The 23,497-nt window shown below is 35.1% G+C and overlaps 2 protein-coding genes across 2 annotated transcripts; one reads left to right on the top strand and one right to left on the bottom strand.

Moving 5' to 3' along the window:
- Positions 1 to 602: 602 nt before the first annotated feature.
- LOC131631612 (BAHD acyltransferase BIA1-like) lies at positions 603 to 2,277 on the bottom strand. Its single transcript, XM_058902397.1, has one exon. It carries the CDS (start codon positions 2,191 to 2,193, stop codon positions 790 to 792), a length of 1,404 nt encoding a protein of 467 aa, XP_058758380.1. The 5' UTR covers positions 2,194 to 2,277; the 3' UTR covers positions 603 to 789.
- Positions 2,278 to 5,018: 2,741 nt separating this feature from the next.
- On the top strand, positions 5,019 to 6,391 carry LOC131631615 (uncharacterized). Its single transcript, XM_058902399.1, has 2 exons — positions 5,019 to 5,044; positions 5,328 to 6,391. Exons 1-2 carry the CDS (start codon positions 5,019 to 5,021, stop codon positions 6,379 to 6,381), a joined length of 1,080 nt encoding a protein of 359 aa, XP_058758382.1. The 3' UTR covers positions 6,382 to 6,391.
- The last annotated feature ends 17,106 nt before the right edge of the window (positions 6,392 to 23,497 follow it).

The raw sequence follows: 23,497 nt of genomic DNA on the forward strand, positions 1-23,497 counted from the left end.
GAGAATTCTTATTTACCCAACTCAAAAAGTTGGGTAAGATTACCCATGCTTTTATCTGACATATGTCAAATTTTACAAGGTGAATTCTTATTTACCCAACTCAAAAAGTTGGGTAAGGTTACCTCCTTTGTAAAATGCTTTGAAAACAACAAACATTTGTAATATTTTAATAAATAATTAAATGTGTAAAATGAGATGGAATCATGTGATTGGTTGGAGGTACACTACCCATCTTTTTGTGATGGGTAAAGAAGTTGTCCCCATTTTACAATCGTCCCTATTTCGCCTACTAATAAAGGTGGAGCTGGTAAGGGCAATGGGAGCGAATCTTCTCAAGAAGCAACTCAATCTGATCAAAGAGTTCAGCAAAAATTTATTCCCTCCCATTGAAACATAAATCATTCATCCAAAATGCATTCTTCACAATTCCAAAACATATATGATCTTTGAATCTTCCTTCGAGACAAGAAGACGCAAAACATGCTTGGATCAAAGAATGAGTAAGTTCAAGAAACTTGGAAGCTTTCAACATAGAAACCACCAAAGCCATACCTTCTCCTTCCGAAGAACAAAGAACCAATGCAAATGCAGAGAAGCAACAGAAAAACATTTATTCAATACAAATTTTAATATTATATATTTTATATTTTACATATACTTATTTTCTCTTTATGAAATATATATCTTTATTAGAAGAAAAAAAAACCTATGATATAATGGTCTATACGAGAAACCATATGATTGTTTCTACATATACATATGAATATTGCATGAGAAGTGCTTCTTCCATCAAATGATAATTCTAGGATTAAGCACACCATAGTGTAGAAGCTCTTCATCTTTTTCAAACAACTCCATATCATCCTCATCAAGAGTGACAAAAGCTTCAACTCCATTACCATCTTTTGTATCCATCAAAGCAATTGTATTACTCACCAACTTATTCACACAACAATTCCACACTGGTTTCCCCAACCCAAAATCAATTTCAAGCACCGGAAATTTACACCAACTCGAACATTTGTAAATTACCATACTACCCTCATTCTCATTCTCAGTCAAAATCTCAACCCTATCTTTGAAACTCTCCATCACCACTTTAAACCCACCTTCCTCCTTAAAAGTCTTTGCTTCCTTCTCTATAAACTCTTTCATACCATTTCTCATTCTCTTCACTATCTCGTGTAATACCATGTGGCTTTCTTCTTCAACTGTCACCACAAACGACCACACAAAGTTTCCAACAGCTGTTTCTGGTACGGCGGGTTCCATACGTGGACGGAGGTTTACAGCTTGAAACAAAACCGAACGCTTAAACGACTGTGTTTTGGAACGAGAAGCTGAAAGGGCAGATTTCCATATGAGAGCCAGAACAACCTCGACTCTCGAAGGTTGAAACTCGGTTTCGCTTTTGATTTTTCTCTTGAGTTGTTCTATTTTGCATGCATGGAAGATAAATCTTCTGGAAGTGAAGTTCTTGGATGAAGGTTTATAGGAAGCGGACATCTCGGGGAGGTCTCTGGGAGGAAAGAGAGTGGAGGCGGTGGTTAAGTCAGGGAGTGGAACCGGTTTCGCGGCGGCGCATAGGGTGGTCCATGTTTTGAGAAACGTGATGAACGTGTTAAAGTCGGTTATCTTGTGTGTGAGGGATATGGTAAGTGCGGTGGAACCGCAGGTGAATGAGGTGAAGCGGAGTAATAAGAGCATGTTTTTGTTTTCCATGGTTGGGACTGGGAGGAAGCATTCGAGGGTGTTGAGATCCGGGGTGGTGAGGAGTTGTGAGAGAGTAATGGTAGTTTGAGACTCGATGAATAAAACACCGTCGTCGTCGTTGCAGAGAATGGTGGAGCCGGTGCCGTCTTGGAGACGTCCGGCGAAAGGGTAAAATAGGGATAATGTTTGGGAGAGAGAGGTTTGGAGGAGATTGGAGTTATGAGAGAAGGAGTTGTTGTGAGAATGTGGGAAGAAGAAGGTGGAGTTGCCATGGATGTTGGGGGAGAGTTGGTCGAGTAAAGAGAGTTTGAAGATTTTAAGGTTTGGTGGGGTGGGTTTGGAGGGTTTGATGAGGAATGTGTTTAATGTTTCAAGTTTTATGATGTTACTGTTATTACTCATTTCGTTCATTTTGTTGTGGTTTTTCTTGAGTGTCGATAGGAGTCTATATACAGAGTGAGTATGTGATGATGATATCATTGCTTCACCGAATTACTTGTTGCTTGGCGTTGGCGGTGGCGGTGTCTACGCCATCAACGGACCACTATTGAATGTATTCAGAAATTTTATGATATATTTTTAATGGAAGTATAAAATTATTTTACTTATAATTTAAAAAATTGATATTTATTTAATAAATAAATAAGAAAAATGTTTCGTTTGTGTGACCCATTCTATCACTTCCACTTATTCTTTTAAGTCTTCCTACTTCTTCTTTGTCACTTAAATCCAATGCATTTATCTTTGTTCTTAAAATAAAAAAATTATTCTGAAATAAAGTAAGAAACAAAGATTTAAACTTTTAAAGTGAAGAAATTATGTGTATTGTACTTCTTTATTCTTTTAGAAAATGGAGTTTATATGAAAATAGTTACTTTTGTTTCTAAAAATGGAACAGAGACAACTCAGCTCATCAACTCAATTTTTTTAAAATGAAGCTTTTAAAGGAATATCTATTTTTAAAGGAATATTTGTTACTTGTATGACACTCATATTTAAAAAAATAAAACAAGTCTCACAAAAATCAAAAAAATGTCTTCAAATAAATAATTTACTTTCTTTGTTTTTGACACTCATTAAATTGGTGTCTATTATCCATATGATATTTATACAATACCTATCAGACAGTTTAGATATATTTAAAAATGATATTGGTTTTTTCTTTGTTTTAACACACCTTATACATTTTTTAAGTGAAATCTCACACATCTAAAAGTTTTCATACCTCTGATGCCATAACTAATTCTTGTCTTTTTGTGCAGTCGAAGCAAGACATTGATGATCAACCGTGTTGATCTCTACTTTAAAGATTTTGTTGTCTGCCAATGGTGGTTTCAAAATCAATCTTCTCTCACCATCATGCACCTTCATCTGATAGTTTTTCAGCTTTATTTTGTACCTTTTTTGCAAGTAATTGATGTATGCTTATCAAATTATTTATTATCGAAGGTACATACAACACATCAGTGATACTGGCTTTTCGACCATCCTTTCTAACCACATCTATGTTTCCTTTCCCCCATAATGTGACATGCTTGCTATCTACAAACTTTATCACTTTCTTGACTGATTCAACTAACTTGGTGAACTAGGTTTTATTTCCAATCATGCGGTTGTTGTATCCTGAATCTAGGTGCCACATGTTGGTTTGCTCATTATTCGACTGTGTGTTGGCCATGAGTAGCATGTCATCATAATCATTATCTCCAGCATGTGTATACTACCTTTCATCGTTATATGTTGCTCGTGCTTGCTTCTTTCTTCGACAATCTCGAGCATAATGGCCAATTCCTTGACAGTTGTAATACTGCACCTCCTTCATGTCAACTTTCTTCCCATAATACTTGTTGCTCATGCCTTTATTGGATGATTCAGGATGATTCTTTAAATTTTTGCTTGACTTCTAATTATTAACAAGATTTTTCCCTGTTTCACCTTCTCTTGTATATATTTCTTTGTGAATCTTACTTGCAGTGCCTATTTAGCCACCTTCTCCCTTTCTGAGTTCCTCTGCTTCAGCCTCGTCTCATGAGCCTCTAGTGAAGCTTGAAGTTCTTCCAACTTCATCTCAGCTAGGTTCTTTAATTTTTCAAATGTCAATACAATATAATCAAAATTTGTTGTCATAGATCTCAACACTTTCTCAATCTTTTGCAAACCATTGATTGATTCACCACACGCCTTCATCTGGTTAGTTAACAACACCACACGTGAAAAGTATTCCGAGACTAGTTCATCTTTCTTCATTTGAGTCATCTCAAATTTCTTTCTCAACGTCAGAAACCCACCCTTTTCAATTTTTCATCTTCAACGTACAAGTTCTTTAACTTGTCTTACACTTTTTCAATCGCTTCTTCTTCAATAATCTTCTCGAACACGTTAGGATCCACACACAGGTGAATCAAGAACAGAGATTTTCCATCTCTTTTCCTTTTATCCTTGTGCGCAACCTTCAGTTCATCATCCGCATTCGCTTTCAATGTTGCTACTCCATCATTCATGATTTCAGACACATCTTGAAATCTGAAGATGACCTTCATCTGTGCAATCCATTAGTCGTAATTCTCTCCTATGAAAATCGATAGATTCGTTGGAATTGTGTTGATATTGTGTTACTGTTTTCCATTACAGATTCTCTCTGAATTGCAACTCGGGATCCTTGATACCAATTTGTTGGGAAAAAATATTTTCAAGAAAGATGTAAGAAGAAGAAGATGAAGAAGAAGGGGAAGAAGAAGAGAAAATTATATTTGAAAGTTTGTTATTGCTGTTAGGAGTGAATAATTGTATATAAAACTATACAAGTCATACCTATTTATAGGCTAGCAATGCCTATGCCCAAACTTACAACTCAAGCCCAAAACATTACAAATTCTCTCTGAATTGCAACCCGGAATCCTTGATACCAATTTGTTGGAACAAAGGGATTTTCAAAGAAGATGAGATAAGAAGAAAAAGAAGAGAGAGAGAGAGAGAGAGAGAGAGAGAGAGAGAGAGAGAGAGAGAGAGAGAGAGAGAGAGAGAGAGAGAGAGAGAGAGAGAGAGAGAGAGAACTATATTTGAAATATATAATTTTTTTTTAGTTTTTTCTCTTTCGACTTTTCAAAACAAAAAATCAAAATCTCTAATATTTTCAATAGTTTTCTTTTTGTTTTTAAAACTCTTATTTTTCAAAAATAATTTTATAAAACTAAATTACCTACAAATTTTATTATTTTCCAATTTTAAAAACTAAATAACAATTTTACAAAACTAAATCAAATCATTTTGAGATATTTTAAAATATCCAACACAAGTGTATAAAAATGACATTTTATAAATGTATAAAAATGTTATTCAATATGATATTTTTAGTTATTTTCCATCCATATATTATTTAAAAAACATAACTTAAACCAAATTAACACATCATATAACTTTTATTATAACCTATATATATATATATATATATATATATATATATATATATCACTCTTATTTATACTATTAAAAAAGTCACTAATAAATAAAAATTATTCATTCATAAAAGTATTATATTGAACATTTGTGACTCAGAAAGTGAAGGCCCAAGCCCAAAAATATCGACGATGGCAATTTCACAATAAATAAAACAGAAAAAACCGTCAAAGTAAAATTTCAAAGAAAGAAAAAGTTCCCGCGAAAATGAGTTCAATTTCCCCTCTTCGCGCGGTGTGGATTATGGCGGCGCTGCTTCTTCTTGCCAACACCGTCACGGTGGTGAATTCCATCCCCAACCGAGAACTAAACTCAATGCTCAACACTCTCCGATCAAGAGGCTACCATCTCTTCTGCAACGCAATCCTCACCTCCGATCTCCGATTCGATCTTCTCTCCTTCGACGATGCAAACTCAACCTTTACACACTCTTTCACTTTCTTCGCTCCCACCGATTCCTCCCTCTTCGCACTCGACATGACGCAATCCGCGTCGTCTTATACCAATACTCTCCGCTACCACATCGTCCCTCGCCGTCTCTCTCTTGGAGAGCTTCGTCTCCTTCCAAACGGTTACACGCTCCCTACACTTCTTCACACGCGCCATCTTAAAGTCACGCGCCATTCGGCGTCTTCTGTTACTTTTGTTGACGGCGTGGAAGTTTCTTTGCCGGGAATCTTTTACGGCCGTCACGTCGTCGTTCACGGCCTCGCCGGAATTCTTAATCCCCGATCTAATAATAGTTCTATTCATTCTCCAGATCACCGTCATTCCTCGTCAAGAACGGCTTCGCATTCTTCGGTAAATCAAACAATTCTTGATCCAGTTCAAAATTCGGTTTCGATCAACTTCACTGGCAACCGGCAAGATTCTTCTCATCCGGTTGATGCTCCGGTACCAGAGCCAGCAAAAGCGCCGGGAATCGGAACTATTCACGCTCATTCTAGTGTGAATTTTAGTAAAGTTCCTTCTATTGCGCCGGTTTTGCCTCTACAAGATCCTGCTTCTGCGAGATCTGTTTCCCCGGCTGGATATTCCGATGCGGAGGCTCCGGCGCCGGTGGATCTGGATCCGGTGGTGCAGAAGAATAGTAGAGTTTCGTTGTTGGAAACGTCGGTGAAATCTGAAGCGTTGGATGAAGTGAGAAAGTGTAAGACTGAAGCCGTTGGATTGAAAAATAGTGCTGATCAGATGCAGTGCTATGCAACCTAAGCTCGTTCGTATTGGGTACAGTAATTCATTTGATGAAATGAGTTCAATTTTTTTTTTTACTATTTTCTGTAAATTTCAAATTTCATTGGTCTAGAAAATTTGTTGAAGGCTAATAGTTAGTATTAGAAGCGTTGATAGTGTTGATCGATTTTCTGTATGATATGATATGTTAATTTCTAGAATATAACAAACTATTTTCGTTTAAACCATAGAAATAAAACAAAAAAAAAATGATGATGAAGCTATCATGATGAAGAAAGTATCAATTATCTTGTTCAGGCTTTAGGGAACTAACTAGCTTTAAGCCATATAGCTTCTATGTTAATTTGGACACCTTTTTTCTTTTCCTTTAAATTCAAATTCGGGTGGTTTCATGACCTAAACTTTTTCTTCTATAAATCCATTAAAAGAGATGATTTTACATCCAGCCATGTGTGGACCAACCTTTGTAAGATGTTATAACTTGTGCAAAAGACTTAATTGAAATCCATGTCATGCAGGGCTGTCCAACACATATGTAAGTCCGAGGTAAATTCTAAAATGTGTTTTTTTTTTTTAAAATTAATAGTATAAATATTATGTAGATGAATTAAAATCAACAATCTTATACACACAAAAACTCATAGTAACTATTAGGTTATGTGTTAAATATTGCTTATTTTCATAAGCATAACTATATATTATCTATTTTATTAATATTTCTATAAAGTCTAACATAAATTGGGACTCTTGATTATTTGAGGCACTGGATCTTCTTGTATATGCAAAGGGCCCTAATGTCAGATTTATACAAAAACCTTATGGATATGAGAAGGGGTTGAATAGATCATTTCTCTTAAAATACTAGTTCAAAAAAGAAAAACGAGGCAAATGGATTCAATAGCATGTGTTTCTTTATTATCACATAAACAAGAATTCAATCAACATCATCAACTATAGAGAGCTTGAAGTTGCTTTGACAAGAAACTTAAATCAAATGACTTAGAAAGGGTCTAAGTTAAAACAAACATTTTGTCTCAGCGTCTAATCAAACAGACAAACAACAATTTAGAATTAAAACAAACTCTAGTAGATGAACAATCATACAGACACTTATACAAGAAAGAATGTAAATAGTATAATTATTTAGCTCAAACCTTACTTGTTGAGGTATCTGATGATTGAGTATAAGATTGTTGAATATTACTATTTTCATATTTTGTCAATCTGCATTTGAAACTTCTGTAACAACTCTGCTTTCTCTTTTGTTTTGTTTTTTCTTTACTTGTGTCTTTATTCTTTTTGTCACCGGTAAAATGTCATACTATGAACTGAAGAACACAACTGAAACAAATTCATTCGTTAAATAAAGAACAATAAGTTTACTAACAGTAAAGAAAAACATATTTATTAGAAATTGAAAATAAAAATTTAGAGACAAAACGATAGAAAAAGAAATAACACAAATTTGTGGGTTGCCTCCCACGCAATGCTTATTTAAGGTCTTTAACTTAACAATTTTATTTTTTGTTAGGGCAGCATATATGTTACAAAAACACATTATCTTTCTTCTTCCTTTTGCTAGGTAGGAATCTCATAAACTTGAGGTACAAATTATGTTGCTGTCATATCTTCTTCAGATTGATATTAGTGAACAAAACATAAATGGCATCCAATACTTTATCAATTTCTCATATCCCATATCTATTTTTCACCTCAAATTCTTATATTCTTGATTCAATTTTTTCATCTAATGTCATGTGTTTTTTTTCTTTTTTCCTTTTCAACTTCTCCTTCATCGAATACTTCTCATTCATCTTCGAATTCTCTCTCAACTTCATCATCCTTAGGACTATCCAACGTATTCTCGTTAATTCTTCCACTAGATTGAGCTGCCACTTGTTTAGATAACTTCCAGATTTGATTCTCAAGATTCCTCGATGATGTTTCAATTTTCTTGTTGGATGCTTCAATGTTCTTGTTGGAAGATTCAATGTTTGAGTTCATTGCTTCCAATTCACTATAAGTCGTGTTCATGAATTAGTTCATAGTATCTTATAGAAGATATAGCTCCCTTTCAATTATTTATTGAGTGACCTCTATTGCTTCAAGGTTGGTTTGAGTAAACTTCTTGAATCCGTTCAAAGTCTCTTCTATAAGGGGTTACTGTAACGCCCATTTTTATCGTATTTATTTTTATAATTTAAAAATAAGTGACGTGGTGTGTTGTGTGTACTAAGATGTGATTTGTGGGGTAGGAGACCTTAGAATAAGGTAGTTACGACGTGAAATTAAGGATAGAGGTGGATGTGTAAATATTAGAATATTACTAGAAATTATTATGGTTGTTATTATTTTAATAGTAATAATAATATAGTTAGTAATTAAATAAATCAAAATTATTAATTAAAATAAGGAAGGGTAAATTGAGATTATCATATTAGAGGTCTAAGGGTTAATACTGGGAAAACAAGAGAGAGACTCAAAATTGTTGAATCGATCGTGAAATTGGAGAAAAGAGAGAACGAGGAAAAAGGGAGAACACGAAGGTTAGGGCAAGGAGATTTCATAGGGAATCAAGAACACTAAGGTAAAGACGGGGTTCTAACATCATAAGGGATTATGGTAGAGTTAGGTTATATGATTATATGTTCTTGTTCTGTGTGAAAATTAGGGTTGTTGTGTGTATGTTGGATTTTGAATGTTTGATGGTGATATTGTGATAAATTCCTTGATATTGATTGATGATGAATAAAGATTGGGTGAAGTATGTGTCCAAAATTTGTAGAATAAAAAATTGTTTTTGATGTTAAAGGTATGGTTTTTGGGGTTTGGGGAGAAATTTTCGTAGCAGAAAAACAAAAATATAATACTGATTTCTAGCTCTGCAACAATGGGAACTCTGGTACCCATTTATGATAACCCGTTACCACGTGTTATTTTGCAATTACTGCCTACTGGTTCAGTGGGTAACCTATTACCATAACTGGGTAACCGGTTACCACTGAAAGTGACAATTTTTGAAAAGCTTTGAAAAGTCATAACTTTTGACTCGGGTGTCCGTTTGACGCGCCGTTTGGACCGTTGGAAAGCTAAAAAAATTTCATTTAACATAAATTTAATTTTGGGATTTAAAACTAATATTTTTCTGTTGAAGATTTATGCCTTGCGTGTCCGTGTTGTACGAAGTGTGATGATTTGGTGATGATTAACGATGATGTTACAGGAATGATGATTCTATAAATTGCCGAATATAATGCAATGATGTTGTTGTTGTTGACCTGAAATGGCAGAAAATTGTTAAGGGCTTACGCTCAGGAATTGCATAAATTTGTTGTGCATTATCGATGTCGCATGCATACATGGTTGAAGGCTTATGCCTTATAGTTGGCCTGGATTGGCAAATTGTTGAGGGTTTATGCCCTGTTGTTGAGGGCTCGTGCCTTATTATTGTCTATTATTTTGCATTTGGAGAGGGCTTATGCCCTGTTAGTACCACACGCATATAGTTAGTGAAGTCGGTCTCATTGCATTTGTGATGTCGTTGGTGGATAAGATACGAATTATATGATTGTTGGTCGTGATTGTTGAATTTGTGATGTGTTTTGGTGTTGATGCACGAAGTATGAATATTATGATTATGTATGCCATACCTTATCTAATCATTATCATATTTTCGTTTAAATTGTTAGGATATCTCACCCCTTCTGTTTGAATGTTGCCTCCACGTGGGTAAAGTTCAGGTATAGAGGATTAGTGCGTTTTTGGAATAGCTTGGAAGATGTTGATCTTACTGTTTCTTATGTCGGGTCATGCTCTGATACGTAACACTGGGGGGATGAATGCTTAGTTACTTTTGTTGTCTGTGATGATTATTTGGAGTCTTATGAACTCCGTATTATTTGAATAAATATTGTTTATGCTGGATGCAGATTATTTTGATAACATTATGTGATTCTTTTCCACAGCGTAATAAACTGGGAAGTTGAGAATTATCAAGTTTTGTTTTGGTTCACCCGCATAATGTGTTATGTATCTATTTAAATAATTGAGCAAGTTTAATATGTTTTGAGAAGTGTGACATCCTAATTGCATGTTTATCATTTGAAAAAAATTTACTCTGATTTTATATTAATAAACTTCGGGGAAATTAGGGTGTTACAATGACTACCTTGGTGGTGGACCTTGAGGAGCTTCTTGTTTAAAATTTGAAATTGATTGGTACTTCCATTAAGATTTGAATGATCGTCCCACTATGGATTATGGGTGTTGAAGTAAGGATTCGACTCTTGATTATATCATGCATAATGCGCCTCTGCAATGTATCCCTCTAGTACACCATGGCCCACTATTACAAATAGTACATTTCAGGACGAAGCTTTCACCTCAGCCAAATAAATATCTGAGGTCAAATGACCTGAAATGCGTTATTTTATTTTATATTTTATAAAACTTTAATCTAATTCTTCGGTTTTGTAAAAAAACCAACAGATTATGTAGCCCAGGATTAGAGCTTTGATTCCTAGCTCCTGCAAATTTATGCTTTATTTAGAACCAAAATTTTGTATTTTATTTTATAAATTATTATACCTCAATTTTTTAGAAAATCGACATAAAAAATGTATTAGTATTATGTTTAAATAAATTGAACACAGTTTTTACCTCGGTTTTTCTGAAAACTGAGATGTTAACTCTAATTATTATTTTAGTCTTTTATAATTTTAAGTTTCCTTCATTCACTTTTTACGCCCTAGAAGTTTTCTTCGACTGAAACACCATTCTCTCCACCTAACGAACATAAGCATCATCTTCTCCAAGGAGGAGGATGAAAGAAGATCGAATCTTAAATCAACATTTTTCTTCACATTTTCGGTATGTAGAACTGTCTCATGTGAATGTTTTTAGTGGTGGTGTCGTTGTTTTTGTTGTTGTTGTTGTCATCGTTGTTATAGTGACTGTTGTTGTTTTAGTTATTTTAGTTGTTATAGTTGTTGTTATTGTCATAGTTTTTGAGACTTACGGTATAATGTACATTGTTGTTTTTCAGGTATTTGTAGTTGTTGTAGTTTATTAATATTGTTGAATTATTTTGGAATGTTCATTTTTATTTTACTTTGAAAAGTTGTATGTTATTATGGATCATAGTTGGATGAGAGTCAATAGATTAAGTTCCCTAATCACGTAACATCCGTATTTTTCCTTAAATTAATTTAATTAGAATTTAAATTATTTATTGGAATTAATTGGCATTTCATTAAAAATTATGGAAAATAATAGAATTGGGCCAAGGTAGTGTTTAGTAAAAGGAGGGGAGTTAGTCATGAGGCCTTTTACTAAAGTTGAGTTTTATTTTTCATAAAAGAAGGAAAAGAGAGAAAGGAAGTTAGAACGTGAAAAGGAAGCTGTGAGAAGAAGAGCTGAAGAACGTGAAAGAGAACCAAAGAGGAAGAAGACCCAATTCAAGAATTTGGCTAAGGTAAGGGGGACATATCTGGTTAACATCTATTATCGGGTTAGGGGTTGATAGTACTGAATAGATGTAGAATTCGTGTCGATTGAGTCATATGATAGATTTAGGGATTTGGATTAATTGAGTGATAATTGATCATTTTGTTGGAATCCATGATGTTGTGTTGTTATGACTTCAATTGATGCTTAATTGATGTATTATGGTGTGTATTTTGTGTTGTATGCATGTTCTATTTTCTCAAAATCGTTTTGGTATGAAATGAGTGAAATTGGAATGCTGTAATTCTGCATATTTGGGGTTGTAGGTACGCAGTAACCGGTTACTCAGGGCAGGGTAACCGATTACTGCAATGTAAAATGACAAAGATTGCTGGTTGGGAGTCGGTAATCGGTTACTGAAAGGGGTGTAACCGATTACCCATACAAAAAACAGGGAAATATGTTTCGTAAAATAGGGTAACCGCTTACTGGCATTTGGGTAACCGATTACCACTGAAGGTTTTTGAAAAATGAAGTATTTTGGAAAACTCATAACTTTTGAACCGTTGGTCCGTTTTGTGTGCCGTTTCGAGCTAAACGAACCTTGTGAAATAATCTACGTGATGATTAATCATGTGATTGTGATTTAATGATGCATATATATATATATATATATATATATAAACATGCTTGATGATGATGATTATGATGAAATGAGTATTTTGATGATGTTACTCATAGACTTGACGATGGTATAAGTATGTTCATGTATGTTTGCATTCATTCATATTCATTGTTGATTTTGTATCCATGATGATGTGTTGGATTAGTAAAGGGCATGATTCCATTGTGTGGAATATGTGCTGGAAGGGCCGTATCTTGATGATGTTGGATCGGTCATGGGTTATTCCCATTTGATGATGTTGGTACCACATGCATAGTGTCAGTTCATTCATATGCATACTTTTATAACATGATTGGATGTTCTTCCAGTGTTATAAATATTTGATGATGTGTTGATTGTTTATGATGATGAAACTTGTCTGAATGTCTGTTTATGCAACAATTGGGTGAATGATGCAACTATGATGTGTTATTGCTTTATAACCTTATAACATTTGTTAATTATGATAAGACTCACCCTTACATGTTGTCATTTTCAGATTGAGGATAGCGGTTGTTCGACTCGGTGAGGATTAGCTCATGAGTCAGTTATTTAGTTAGCGTCAGGTGTCATGCTCTGATATTTGTAACATTGGGGACGCGATGTTTAGAGTTTATGTTTTATAACTTTGGTTATTATTTGACGTTTGAAGAATAAGTTTTAAAGATGCTAAACTTAGTCCGTGTGATTTAATTTCCGCTGTGTTAACATGAAGTGTTTTAATCTATGATGATTGCCTCAGTGAATGCATGACATAACTGAACGATGTTTATTTAATTATTGAATTGTGGCACCCTTGGTTTCATGTACTCTGAATAAATTTATTTAATTTTCCGCGGGGTTTAGAAGGGTGTTACAAACCCAAGGATATGTAAAAGTGAGATCCAACGTCTCGTCAAGCACCTTAATAAAAAAACCTAAAAGTTTCCCCTTTCTTTTTTTAAGTAAATAACCCGCAATAATGAGAAGAAAACAAATAATATAAGCTAACACTCTTATTCGCAAAACTAACTAAATTGTTCCGATTGAGTACAACGAAAGTGTGAGGTGTTAATACCTTCCCCACACATAATCGACTTCTGAACCTGAATTTGGTTGCAACGAGCATATTTTTGTTCTTTTATGATTTTATTGATGTTTCCCTTTTATAAATAAACTTCGATGGTGACTCTGTTGTATTTCGAGCATTCATGCGCTCGGATACTTTTCGCGTTGCGACTGGAAGCTACTTTTATCTTGGCATATCTATGAAAAAATTGAGTTTTCCTGTCCCTTTTAGAAGCCTAGTTCACTGTGGCTTTTCCCTCCAAAAAACTTCTTCTAGTCTAAAATCAAAAGAAAGGTCTTTTTTGGATAATTTTCTCTGTGGCTTTTCTCTTGACCAAGGCTAGCAAACAAAAGTTGAATGATGTTAAAATTCTCCTCTACAAGCTTAAATATTTCTTGTATGCTTCCAAATAATGTCTTGTTCCAAATTTCAGATTATTTTTTAAAAGCTTGAGTTTTATGTCCAATATTAACATGGTGCAATCAACCCCTTTGGTTTCCCAAGTCTTAGTAACTAAGTCTTTACGCTCATCATACAAGGCCTGCATTTGCATAAACTTGAATTAAGAAGAGTGTCTAACCTCCTTATAATCAAAATTCATCAGGATAGGGAATGATCAGAGAAATTCTTAGTAATAGTGGTGCAGAACAAGGTTGAACTGAAATCAATCCAAACATTTCGCAATGTATTCTCTACCCTCTCTACCATTGGACCATGTGAAATGGTAACTCCTAGTAGGCAAGTGAATAAGCTTATTAGAGTTGGTCCACTTGTAGAAATATTCCATTGGGATTCTAGCTGGTTTAGAGTGACCCATGTACTCATGACCTCCAATTATTGCATTTAAATATCCTATGAAGCACCAACCAAGGTATATCAGTGTGTAAAGGTTTATGGTTATTCTAAAGCTCCCTTATGTGAATGTATCTAGTTGAAGCATAAATATTAGTGATCCTATATCTTTTGTTACTATCATTATTAACCAAATAGATCTTCTAATCATCAATTGCATCAAGCTCGAGATCAATATCCATCTTATAAATTGATAGAGTGAATTCAACAACTATATAATTCTAGATCTAGGTTTTTTTCTAAGAACAAACATAAACAAATTTGCAACAACAATAAAAGAAAAGATTTATGATAATTCTCTACCCTTTTCTCAAGGGGAACAAGTCTTTAAATACAAGATAGAAATAAACCCTAATGGGCTGTCCAACAAGGCCCAACCAAACAAAAGACTCTTAGAAGTCATTAAAAATAAAAGACTTACAAATAATTAAAGACTTAAAATTTAATTTGTAATAAAACCTTGAAGCCACTTGGGTTTGTTCTTATTTCTCATGGGCCTAGTATCATTACCCATCGGTCCAAGATCAACCTTGTCCTCAAGGTTGGGTGAATAAGCCACAGAACCGGCCCTGTTAGAAGGCCCACTCGGAAAAGAAACTTTAGCACTTGTGGATGACAGCTTGCATCCATTAGGTAACGTAAACTTATCCTTGTGCAGAGAATCCAAGGGCGGTGAAGGCTTGTGCAGGGAATCCAAAGTCTTTGACGGTGCAGATATCTTTAGCGTGTTGGAACTCACAAACCCACGTGATGCGGTACTTCCAAGGTTGGGAGTTTGAATAATATCTGTATCTGAAGACTTAAACTTGTTCAGTTCTACCTTTTCACTCTCAAGTACTTTCCCTTCTCTCAAACCAACCAGATGTGAAGCATTACTCCCTTGCCTTCCTTTGTTCCAAACCGAAACCTGCAAACCCTCTTGTGTTTCTTCCTTCTCAAAAACGAGATGCGTGTCCATACCCTCTTGTTTCTCTTCTTTATCACGAGATGACGGTGACGGTGTGTCTCCTGTGGTGGTGACGGTGCCGAGATGACAGTCTTCACGCGGTGCATGCAAGGTGGGAAACGAGTTACAGTCCTTCTCGATCTCTGTTGTTGTTGTTGTGTGCGAATGAACTAATGTTGGTGAAATTTTGTTCTGTTTTGCAGGTTCTGCTTCCGGTGGTTGAACGGTCGCGTCGGATTCGTGAGGAGTCCAACTCGGAGGAATCGGCGAGAGGATCTTCGATGGGGGCTTACCATAGAAAGCGCGGAGCTGGGACACGTGAAAAACAGGGTGGATCCGTGAGTCAGATGGAAGATCGAGTCGGTATGCCGCTTGTCCGATGCGTTGAAGAACCGTGAAAGGCCCAAAGTACCTCTTTGATAGTTTTTGAGAAGAACGGCGGACCACTGTTTGTTGCCTATACGGTTGGAGTTTGAGCCAGACCAGATCTCCTTCGGTAAAGGTACATTCTAAACGCTTCTTGTTACTCTGGATCTCCATTTTTCGTTTGCTTTTGGCCAAGTTAGACTGAAGAGCTCTCATTAGGTCGTCTCGTTGTTGCAGAGAGGATGCTACTGTGGTCACGGTCGTAGATCCGGCGGTGTACGAAGGAAAAGCTGGAGGTGGACGTCCATAGAGGGCTTCAAAGGGAGACATTTGAATGGCTGAATGGTAAGTGGAGTTGTACCAAAACTCTGCTAAGTGTAGGAACTGAAACCATTTTTTTGGATTCTCACTAGTGAAACACCGTAAATAAGTCTCTAAGCATCTGTTAACCACTTCCGTTTGCCCGTCTGTTTCAGGGTGATATGCTGTGCTGTACTTCAAAGTTGTTCCCTGGACACGAAACAATTCCTTCCAAAACGTGCTAAGAAACAGGGAGTCCCGATCTGAAACTATTGACTTTGGAATGCCATGGAGGCGACATATTTCAACTGAGAAACGAATGGCTAAGTCCTTCGCACCAAACTTAGAAGGAAGAGCTATGAAGTGAGAAAATTTTGTGAGTCTGTCGCACACAACCCAGATAGTAGTATGCCCCTGCGAATTTGGTAAGTGAGTGATGAAATCCATACTTAGATCGTTCCACACTTGAGTAGGAGTTGGTAGAGGCTGAATAAGTCCTTGTTTCTTTGTTGTCATATACTTATTCTGTTGACATATTGTGCATGTTTTGATGAATTTTTTTGTATCATTGTAGATCCCAGGCCATAAGAAAGAAGAAGAGAGGCGAGCAAGAGTTGGCTGCAAACCGGAGTGGCCCCCTTCAGGTGTACTGTGGTATTCAGATATGATGCTGTGTCTCAGATCTTTTGTATCAGGTATGAAGATCCTTTCCTTATAGTAAACCAACCCGTCTCGCTGTTTAAATGAATTCATTGAAACCGGGTCTGTTAGTGTCTTAGCCATAATCTCTTTTCCTTCTAAGTCTGATCTGTAATATGCTTTTAATGTGTCGAGGAGAACTGGAACCGGGGATGAGATGGAGAATAGTAGCGCCTCGTCGTCTTGCTGAATCCTGCTGAGAGCATCGGCAACCTGATTCGTCTTGCCAGGTTTGTAATGAATTTCGAACTCAAACCCTTGTAGTTTAGCAGCCCGCTTCTGCTGTTCTGGTGTTTGAATAGTTTGAACTAGCAGGTTTTTTAAGCTTTTCTGATCTGTAAATATATGGAAGTGACGACCGATTAAGTACTGTCTCCATTTTTTTACAGCCTCTGTTATGGCGAACATTTCACGGACATAGACAGACGATGCCTGAAGTCGGTTACAAAGTTTCTTGCTGAAAAAGGCAATTGGATGGCTGGATAAGTGCTTGGTTATCACCGGTGATAGTGATGTCGTTATTGTTGTGAGTGAAAGAGATTTTTGGAATTGAAAAATCTGCCATAAGAGGGCCTAAGGTCCTTAACCATTCCATACCTAGGACAACATCTGCACCTTCGATAGGAAGCAAGTGAAATGGGATTGAAAAAGAGTTATGTTGGAGCTTAATGGGAACTTTAGGGCATACACCCGAGCAAGATAACTTTGAACCATTGCCCACCATAACGGAAAAGTTTGGAATTTGTTGGGTAGGGAGTTTGAGGTGCTGAGCAATGCGAGGTTGTAAAATGTTGTGAGTGCTACCCGTATCGATCAAGACAGCCACGGAAAGTCCTTTGATAGATCCATTAAATTTTAAAGTCTTGGGTGAGAAGTGTCCATTGGCAGCTTGTGGTGAAAGTTGAAAATAAGTGTCATCAATGTCTTGGTTAAGGGATGGGGGGTCGTCATTAATTGGTAAATCTGCTGTTTCTCCTTCTTCATCGTCAATTAACAGCAAAAATTTACCCGCTGTGTATTTATGGCCCGGAATGAACTTTTCATCACAATTAAAACAAAGGCCTTGTGCTCTTCTTTCTTGTAATTGAACATTGGATAGGCGCCGGATAGGGAGTTTTTGGGGTGGTGCTGTGTTTAAGGGTTTGTTGATTGGTGGAGAAGTAGGTGTGGTCGTTTGTGGGAATGTTTTGGTACTGGTTAGTGTAAATGGTTTGTTGAACTTGGGTTTAGTATCGCGGATTTTGGACTCAGTAAGCTTGGCAAGCCCAATGGCTTGAGAGATGGAAACTGGTTTATGGATAGCAATTTCACTTTGAATTTCTGGTGCTAAACCTGAAATAAAGCAATTAAGGATAGCATCTCTAGATAATCCCACCACTTGGTTTCCTAATTTTTCAAATTGGGCTTGGTATTCAACCACTGAATGGGTTTGTTTCAATTTGAATAGTTCAGCTTGGTGATTAGCATAAGTAGACGGCCCAAAACGTAGCTCTAAAGCCTTTGTGAAAGAAAGCCAATCCAATAATTCATTATTTTGATGCATCCACTTAAACCAACCGAGTGCTTCGCCCTTCATATAAAAAGACATCATAGACAAACGGTTTTCTGGAGGGAGGTTGTAGAATGTGAAAAATTGCTCAGCTTGGAATAACCATTCCAAGGGATTAGACCCATCAAACATAGCAAGTTCTAGTTTAGGTGTTCGAAAGGGTGGAAAGGAAGGGTTTTGGGGCTGTTGGGGGTATGATAATTGAGGGAATTGAGGAATGGAGAATGGTTGAGATGTAGTAAAAAGAGGTGGGGCTGTATAGTATGGGGGATCCATATAATGTGGGTTGGGAAATAACCGTTGGGCAGTAGTTCGAAAAGGGGTGGATTGGGGTGGTAGAGTGCTTGCTGGAATTGTGGGGGAAAATATAGGGATGGTAGAATATGCCCTTGTGAAGTTTGGTGATGTGAGAGTGGTGGAAATAGGGGTAGTAAAATGATTGGTCATAGGGATAAAAGTAGGGTTTTGAGTGATACCTGATGAGGTGGCTGAGTGAATAGTGCCGCTGTGAACAGTACCCGCGGACGAAACAGTAGGCGAATGAATAGTGCTGCCGTGAACAGTGCCGCCGTGAACAGTACCCGAGTGAACAGTAGATGCGGAAATAGGGACAGCAGGCTGTTTTTCAGTTTGAGAGGCCAACTTGGTGAGTAAACCCATGATATTTTCATATCTAGAATCTGAAACTTGTTTCTCATTGTCCATTCTAGTATGAAGTTGCTCCATATCACCATGGGTTTTGAGGAACCTTTCATCCATTTGTTGTTGGGTCTCTTGCATAGCATTGTTGAGGTGAAGATGAGCTGTTTGGACAGCTTCCTCTACAATTTCCTTAGGGTTTGGTGGTTTGGGAGGAGCCATGAAATCAAGATGAAAGCACCAATTTAATTTGATAGAGTGAATTCAACAACTATATAATTCTAGATCTAGGTTTTTTTCTAAGAACAAACATAAACAAATTTGCAACAACAATAAAAGAAAAGATTTATGATAATTCTCTACCCTTTTCTCAAGGGGAACAAGTCTTTAAATACAAGATAGAAATAAACCCTAATGGGCTGTCCAACAAGGCCCAACCAAACAAAAGACTCTTAGAAGTCATTAAAAATAAAAGACTTACAAATAATTAAAGACTTAAAATTTAATTTGTAATAAAACCTTGAAGCCACTTGGGTTTGTTCTTATTTCTCATGGGCCTAGTATCATAAATACACCATAGGCTAGGAAATTTTTTGTTTTTGCAGTTCATGGCAAACAACTTTAGATTGTTCGTTAAGTAACCAATTTTTAAAAAAATTGGAGTATTGCATCCAAGGCTCTGGTATGAAAATAAAGTCATATTTATACTTTTTAATAATTTTCTAGAGAGCTAATTTGATTGGGAATTAGGAAGACCCTAAATGTTCCAAAAGATACACTTCATGATGAAGTGTTTGGGTTAATAGAATTAGTTGTAGTGAAATCATTTGCCTTATTTTTTCTAGATTTCCTTTTTTAGGTCACAAGATGAAAGTCTTCATGGGGGTCCTTTGCATTGTTCTGCTGGTCATTCACCTGCTCATCCATATTGGCCCAAGAGCTTTGTAAGAATTCATGCACTTTAGTGTTATTAATCTGATCCTGGTTTCTTTTACCATTTCCTCCACCTGGATGACATCCACAAAATCATTTTTAGAGCCTCCATATATCTTAAAAACCTCATGAACTCTTCCTTTGAGATGACACTCAAATTGTTGTGGTCTTTGTCCACCCCACTGGTTTCTTTAACCTTTTGCTTAGTTTCTATATTTTCCTCCAATAATTTTGCATTATTTTGTTTTTCAATTTGGACAAATATGCTTATAGGTGCCTTAGGCTGTTTGTCAGATTCAACCTTTGTGTCCATCTTATTTTCTTTCCTTATGCATTTATCAAACATGTGTCCTATACAAGTACGAAAGTGACAAATTTCATGGACTTTTTTGTATTCAATCTCCACAAAAAATGAAAAATCAATCCTCTCAGCTAGGATTTTGCAGCAGAACTCTTTGACCAAATCGAAGTCCACCAGAACCTTCATATAATGGCCAAAATATCTTTCAAAGGGAGCCTTTGAAGCAGAAAAAATACACATAGGAGTCCTTATACTACTAGCAATAGCGAATATGATTTTAGGTCATGAGTACTCCTGAGACAAACCATAAATCCTTATCCAAACATGAGCCGAAGTTTGTTTAAGTGTTGATGGAACAAAATCTCTAGTCCATGGAAAGAGCTTCAAGAACCTTTGTCCAAGGTTCCAAGTATTGACTGATCTGACAATATGAACATCCTCAAGGCAAGAAAAGGAGAACTCGAAGAAGCTCTTTCATAAAGAAGTTAAGTCCCATTTTCCTATTGTTTTTCAAAGGCTAGCTAACTTATTACGCAAGGCAACGAATGTTAACGGTGAGGAACCCTTAAACCAAACAACTCTTCATTGGATATTGTGCTTATAAGTTTCCACTCCGAGATTGTACTCGTCCTCGGGAATCGAGATTGCAAGAAGATTGCCTTTCTCACATGGAACCGACAACTGGCTCAGTGAAATATTACAAACATTATTTACATCTTCAGCAAAAGATTTTACCGATGGAGACGGATTTGAAGGTTTGGAGATGTTGATTGGAAATGATAAGGGGTTGCACTTTGAAGTTCATGGAATAGAAGACCATCCATCGAATAAAAAGAAGGTGAATAGTGTTAGGACAACAGTGGTTTCATCACCTTTTCGTGGTAATGCTAAATCATATAAACTATATAATATGAAAATAAGATATATCCAAACTACTTAAATTGTTTTTCTCTATTACATTAATTTACTCTAACAAAATGTCTAAAAAGTAATTAGTTAATGTTTCAATTTTTTCCCATTCTTAATTTTTTAGTTTTCAACACTAGTATCTGGTCCATTGGACCGCCTAATCTGATTCGGGAGTCAGTTCTTGCATTAAGTGGTTCTAGCCCTTTCTCGTTCGCAGTTGTAGGAGATCAAATTATGGTTCTCCTTACCAAGTCATCGCCAATCACCACTGATCCAACTAATAATTGGTAATTTTTCCATTCTAATCAACCACAAAGTGACATGCATGTGGCTTTATTCTATTAACTCGTTTTTTAATTTCAACTTTTTTACTCTTCTTTCACTTCTCTTAATTCAAATTTTAAATTTCTCTCGTATTTCTATTTTCCAAACTTTCTCACTTTCATTTTAATTTTTTCTGTCAATTTTCTCTTTCTCTTTTTATTGTTTTTAAGTATAAAAAAATAAAAATTAAACCCCTTTTTAATGTAATGAAGAATAATGTAGAAAAATGTTGAATTTTTAAAACCCAAAATTTAATCTCAATAGAAAAACATAATTGTTTTATAATTATTAAAAAAATATTCATACTTCTTAAAAAATAATTCATAATTATAAAATTAACAAATTATTTTATCAAATTGTCCTGACAATTAACGAGTTACTATAAACACAATACCGATACTATTTTTAATCAATAATTATTTTTATTTGAGAGACAAAATACTTATTTTCAATTGTCAATATTTTTTCTCTATCCCACGGGTCCTTTCTCCTTTTTGTATGATTATTTAATACAATTAAATTTATATGATTATTATTCATTTTACAATTAAATAATTCAGTTCAAATTTACATGTTTATTTAAATACATTTTAAATCGTATTAAATTAGATAATACTTAATAATGATGTGACAACTTAACAATATATATTTTATTTTAATTAACAATTGTCTTTGTTTGATAGACAAATTCTTTATTTCTAAATGCTATTTTTTTATTTCTTTATATCACGAGTCCCTTTTTTTCTTTTGTATGATATTTAATACGATAGTGTATGTATCTAAATATGTTTTATCATGTATCTAATAAATTAACTCGTGAGGGCACACAGGTACCTTATTAGTTACTCCTTAAAGAAAAATACATCCACCGTTTCTCATTTTTTGGTAGAAATCAAATATCCATTTTGCGCAATTGCATATATTATTCGCCCGAACAGGATAAAATCACAATAGATGGCAAAACTCGGTCAAGATTAAAAATAAAAAAAAATTAATAACTTGACAAAAAATAATTTCCTTAAAAAATGACGAAAAAATTAAAATAGGTAAATAAATTTGACATTTTCTTTATAAATTAAAAAGAAAATTGCAAATAAGATTATTATTTGCCTATTTTTAACTATTACTTATTGACTTTGATATTTATTTTTATGGAGATCCTTCCTTTTAAAATATCTCTTACCATAAAATAAAATATAAATTTAATTTAATAAATAGAAAATATACAATAATAATAATACTTTATCAAATAATAATAATAATAATAATAATAATAATAATAATAATAATAATAATAATTTTTATTGTGTAAAGCTCTTCACAAAAGTTTCTGTGTAAAATTCTTCACCTTGAAAAAAACAGTAAAATAGTCAAAATCCGAAATAATAAACTAATAGAATAAATCTTACTTTTATCTATAATAACAAATATCATTAATTCAATCTTCTTTATTAGTTATTTATAGAAAAAATATAAAAATCAGAATCAGAATCCTTATCAATTAAGGACTTGTTAAAACAACTTGGCGAAGCATTTTTAGAACGAAACACGTTAACGTGTGATTCAAATACAGAAAGCATGATCGTGACACAAATAGAAAAAAAATAACTACAATTATAATAATTAACATAAAGCAAATTTACCAATCAGAGAAAAAGCAATTTGAGAAATTGTGAAGAACCTGTCCTAAGAAAAAATACATAAAAAGAAAAAAAAACAAAAAACATCGTACCAAAACAAAAACCTTATACATATATAACCTGCGACCCTTGTTTTGGTTCTAACATAACAATCTCTGTCCCTTTCAATGGAACACGAGAACAAGAACAAGAGTACCCAGCAAGAGAAGTTTGGTTCTTTTTCTGAAATGGAGATTGATATAGCGAAACAGTTGATTCAACTTAGCAATAGTAATGGAGAGAGTCAATCTGGGACAACCTGCTTGGATGAAAATCGACATAGCCATAGCTATAGCAGCAATAGTGTGACTTTGCAATGGAAGGTGGAAGAGTGTAAGGGTAGTGATGATATTTCGCCTTCGTCGCCGGGTGGTGATTCTGTTGAGGATGTGTTGGCGGAGATTGAAGAAGATGAGGGATTGAGGAGGAAGAAAAAGAGGGTTCGATATGTTGAAGAGTTGTATAGAGTTACAGATCCTG

This window comes from Vicia villosa, unplaced genomic scaffold (genome assembly GCF_029867415.1).
Source record: "Vicia villosa cultivar HV-30 ecotype Madison, WI unplaced genomic scaffold, Vvil1.0 ctg.000849F_1_1_3, whole genome shotgun sequence".
NCBI lineage: Eukaryota > Viridiplantae > Streptophyta > Magnoliopsida > Fabales > Fabaceae > Vicia > Vicia villosa.

Coding starts and splice junctions, on each gene's coding strand:
- LOC131631612 (XM_058902397.1), bottom strand. CDS start 2,193: ATGATATCATCATCACATACTCACTCTGTATATAGACTCCTATCGACA.
- LOC131631615 (XM_058902399.1), top strand. CDS start 5,019: ATGACATTTTATAAATGTATAAAAAT. Junction 5,045..5,327: donor TTTTATAAATGTATAAAAAT/GTTATTCAATAT, acceptor TAAATAAAACAG/AAAAAACCGTCAAAGTAAAA.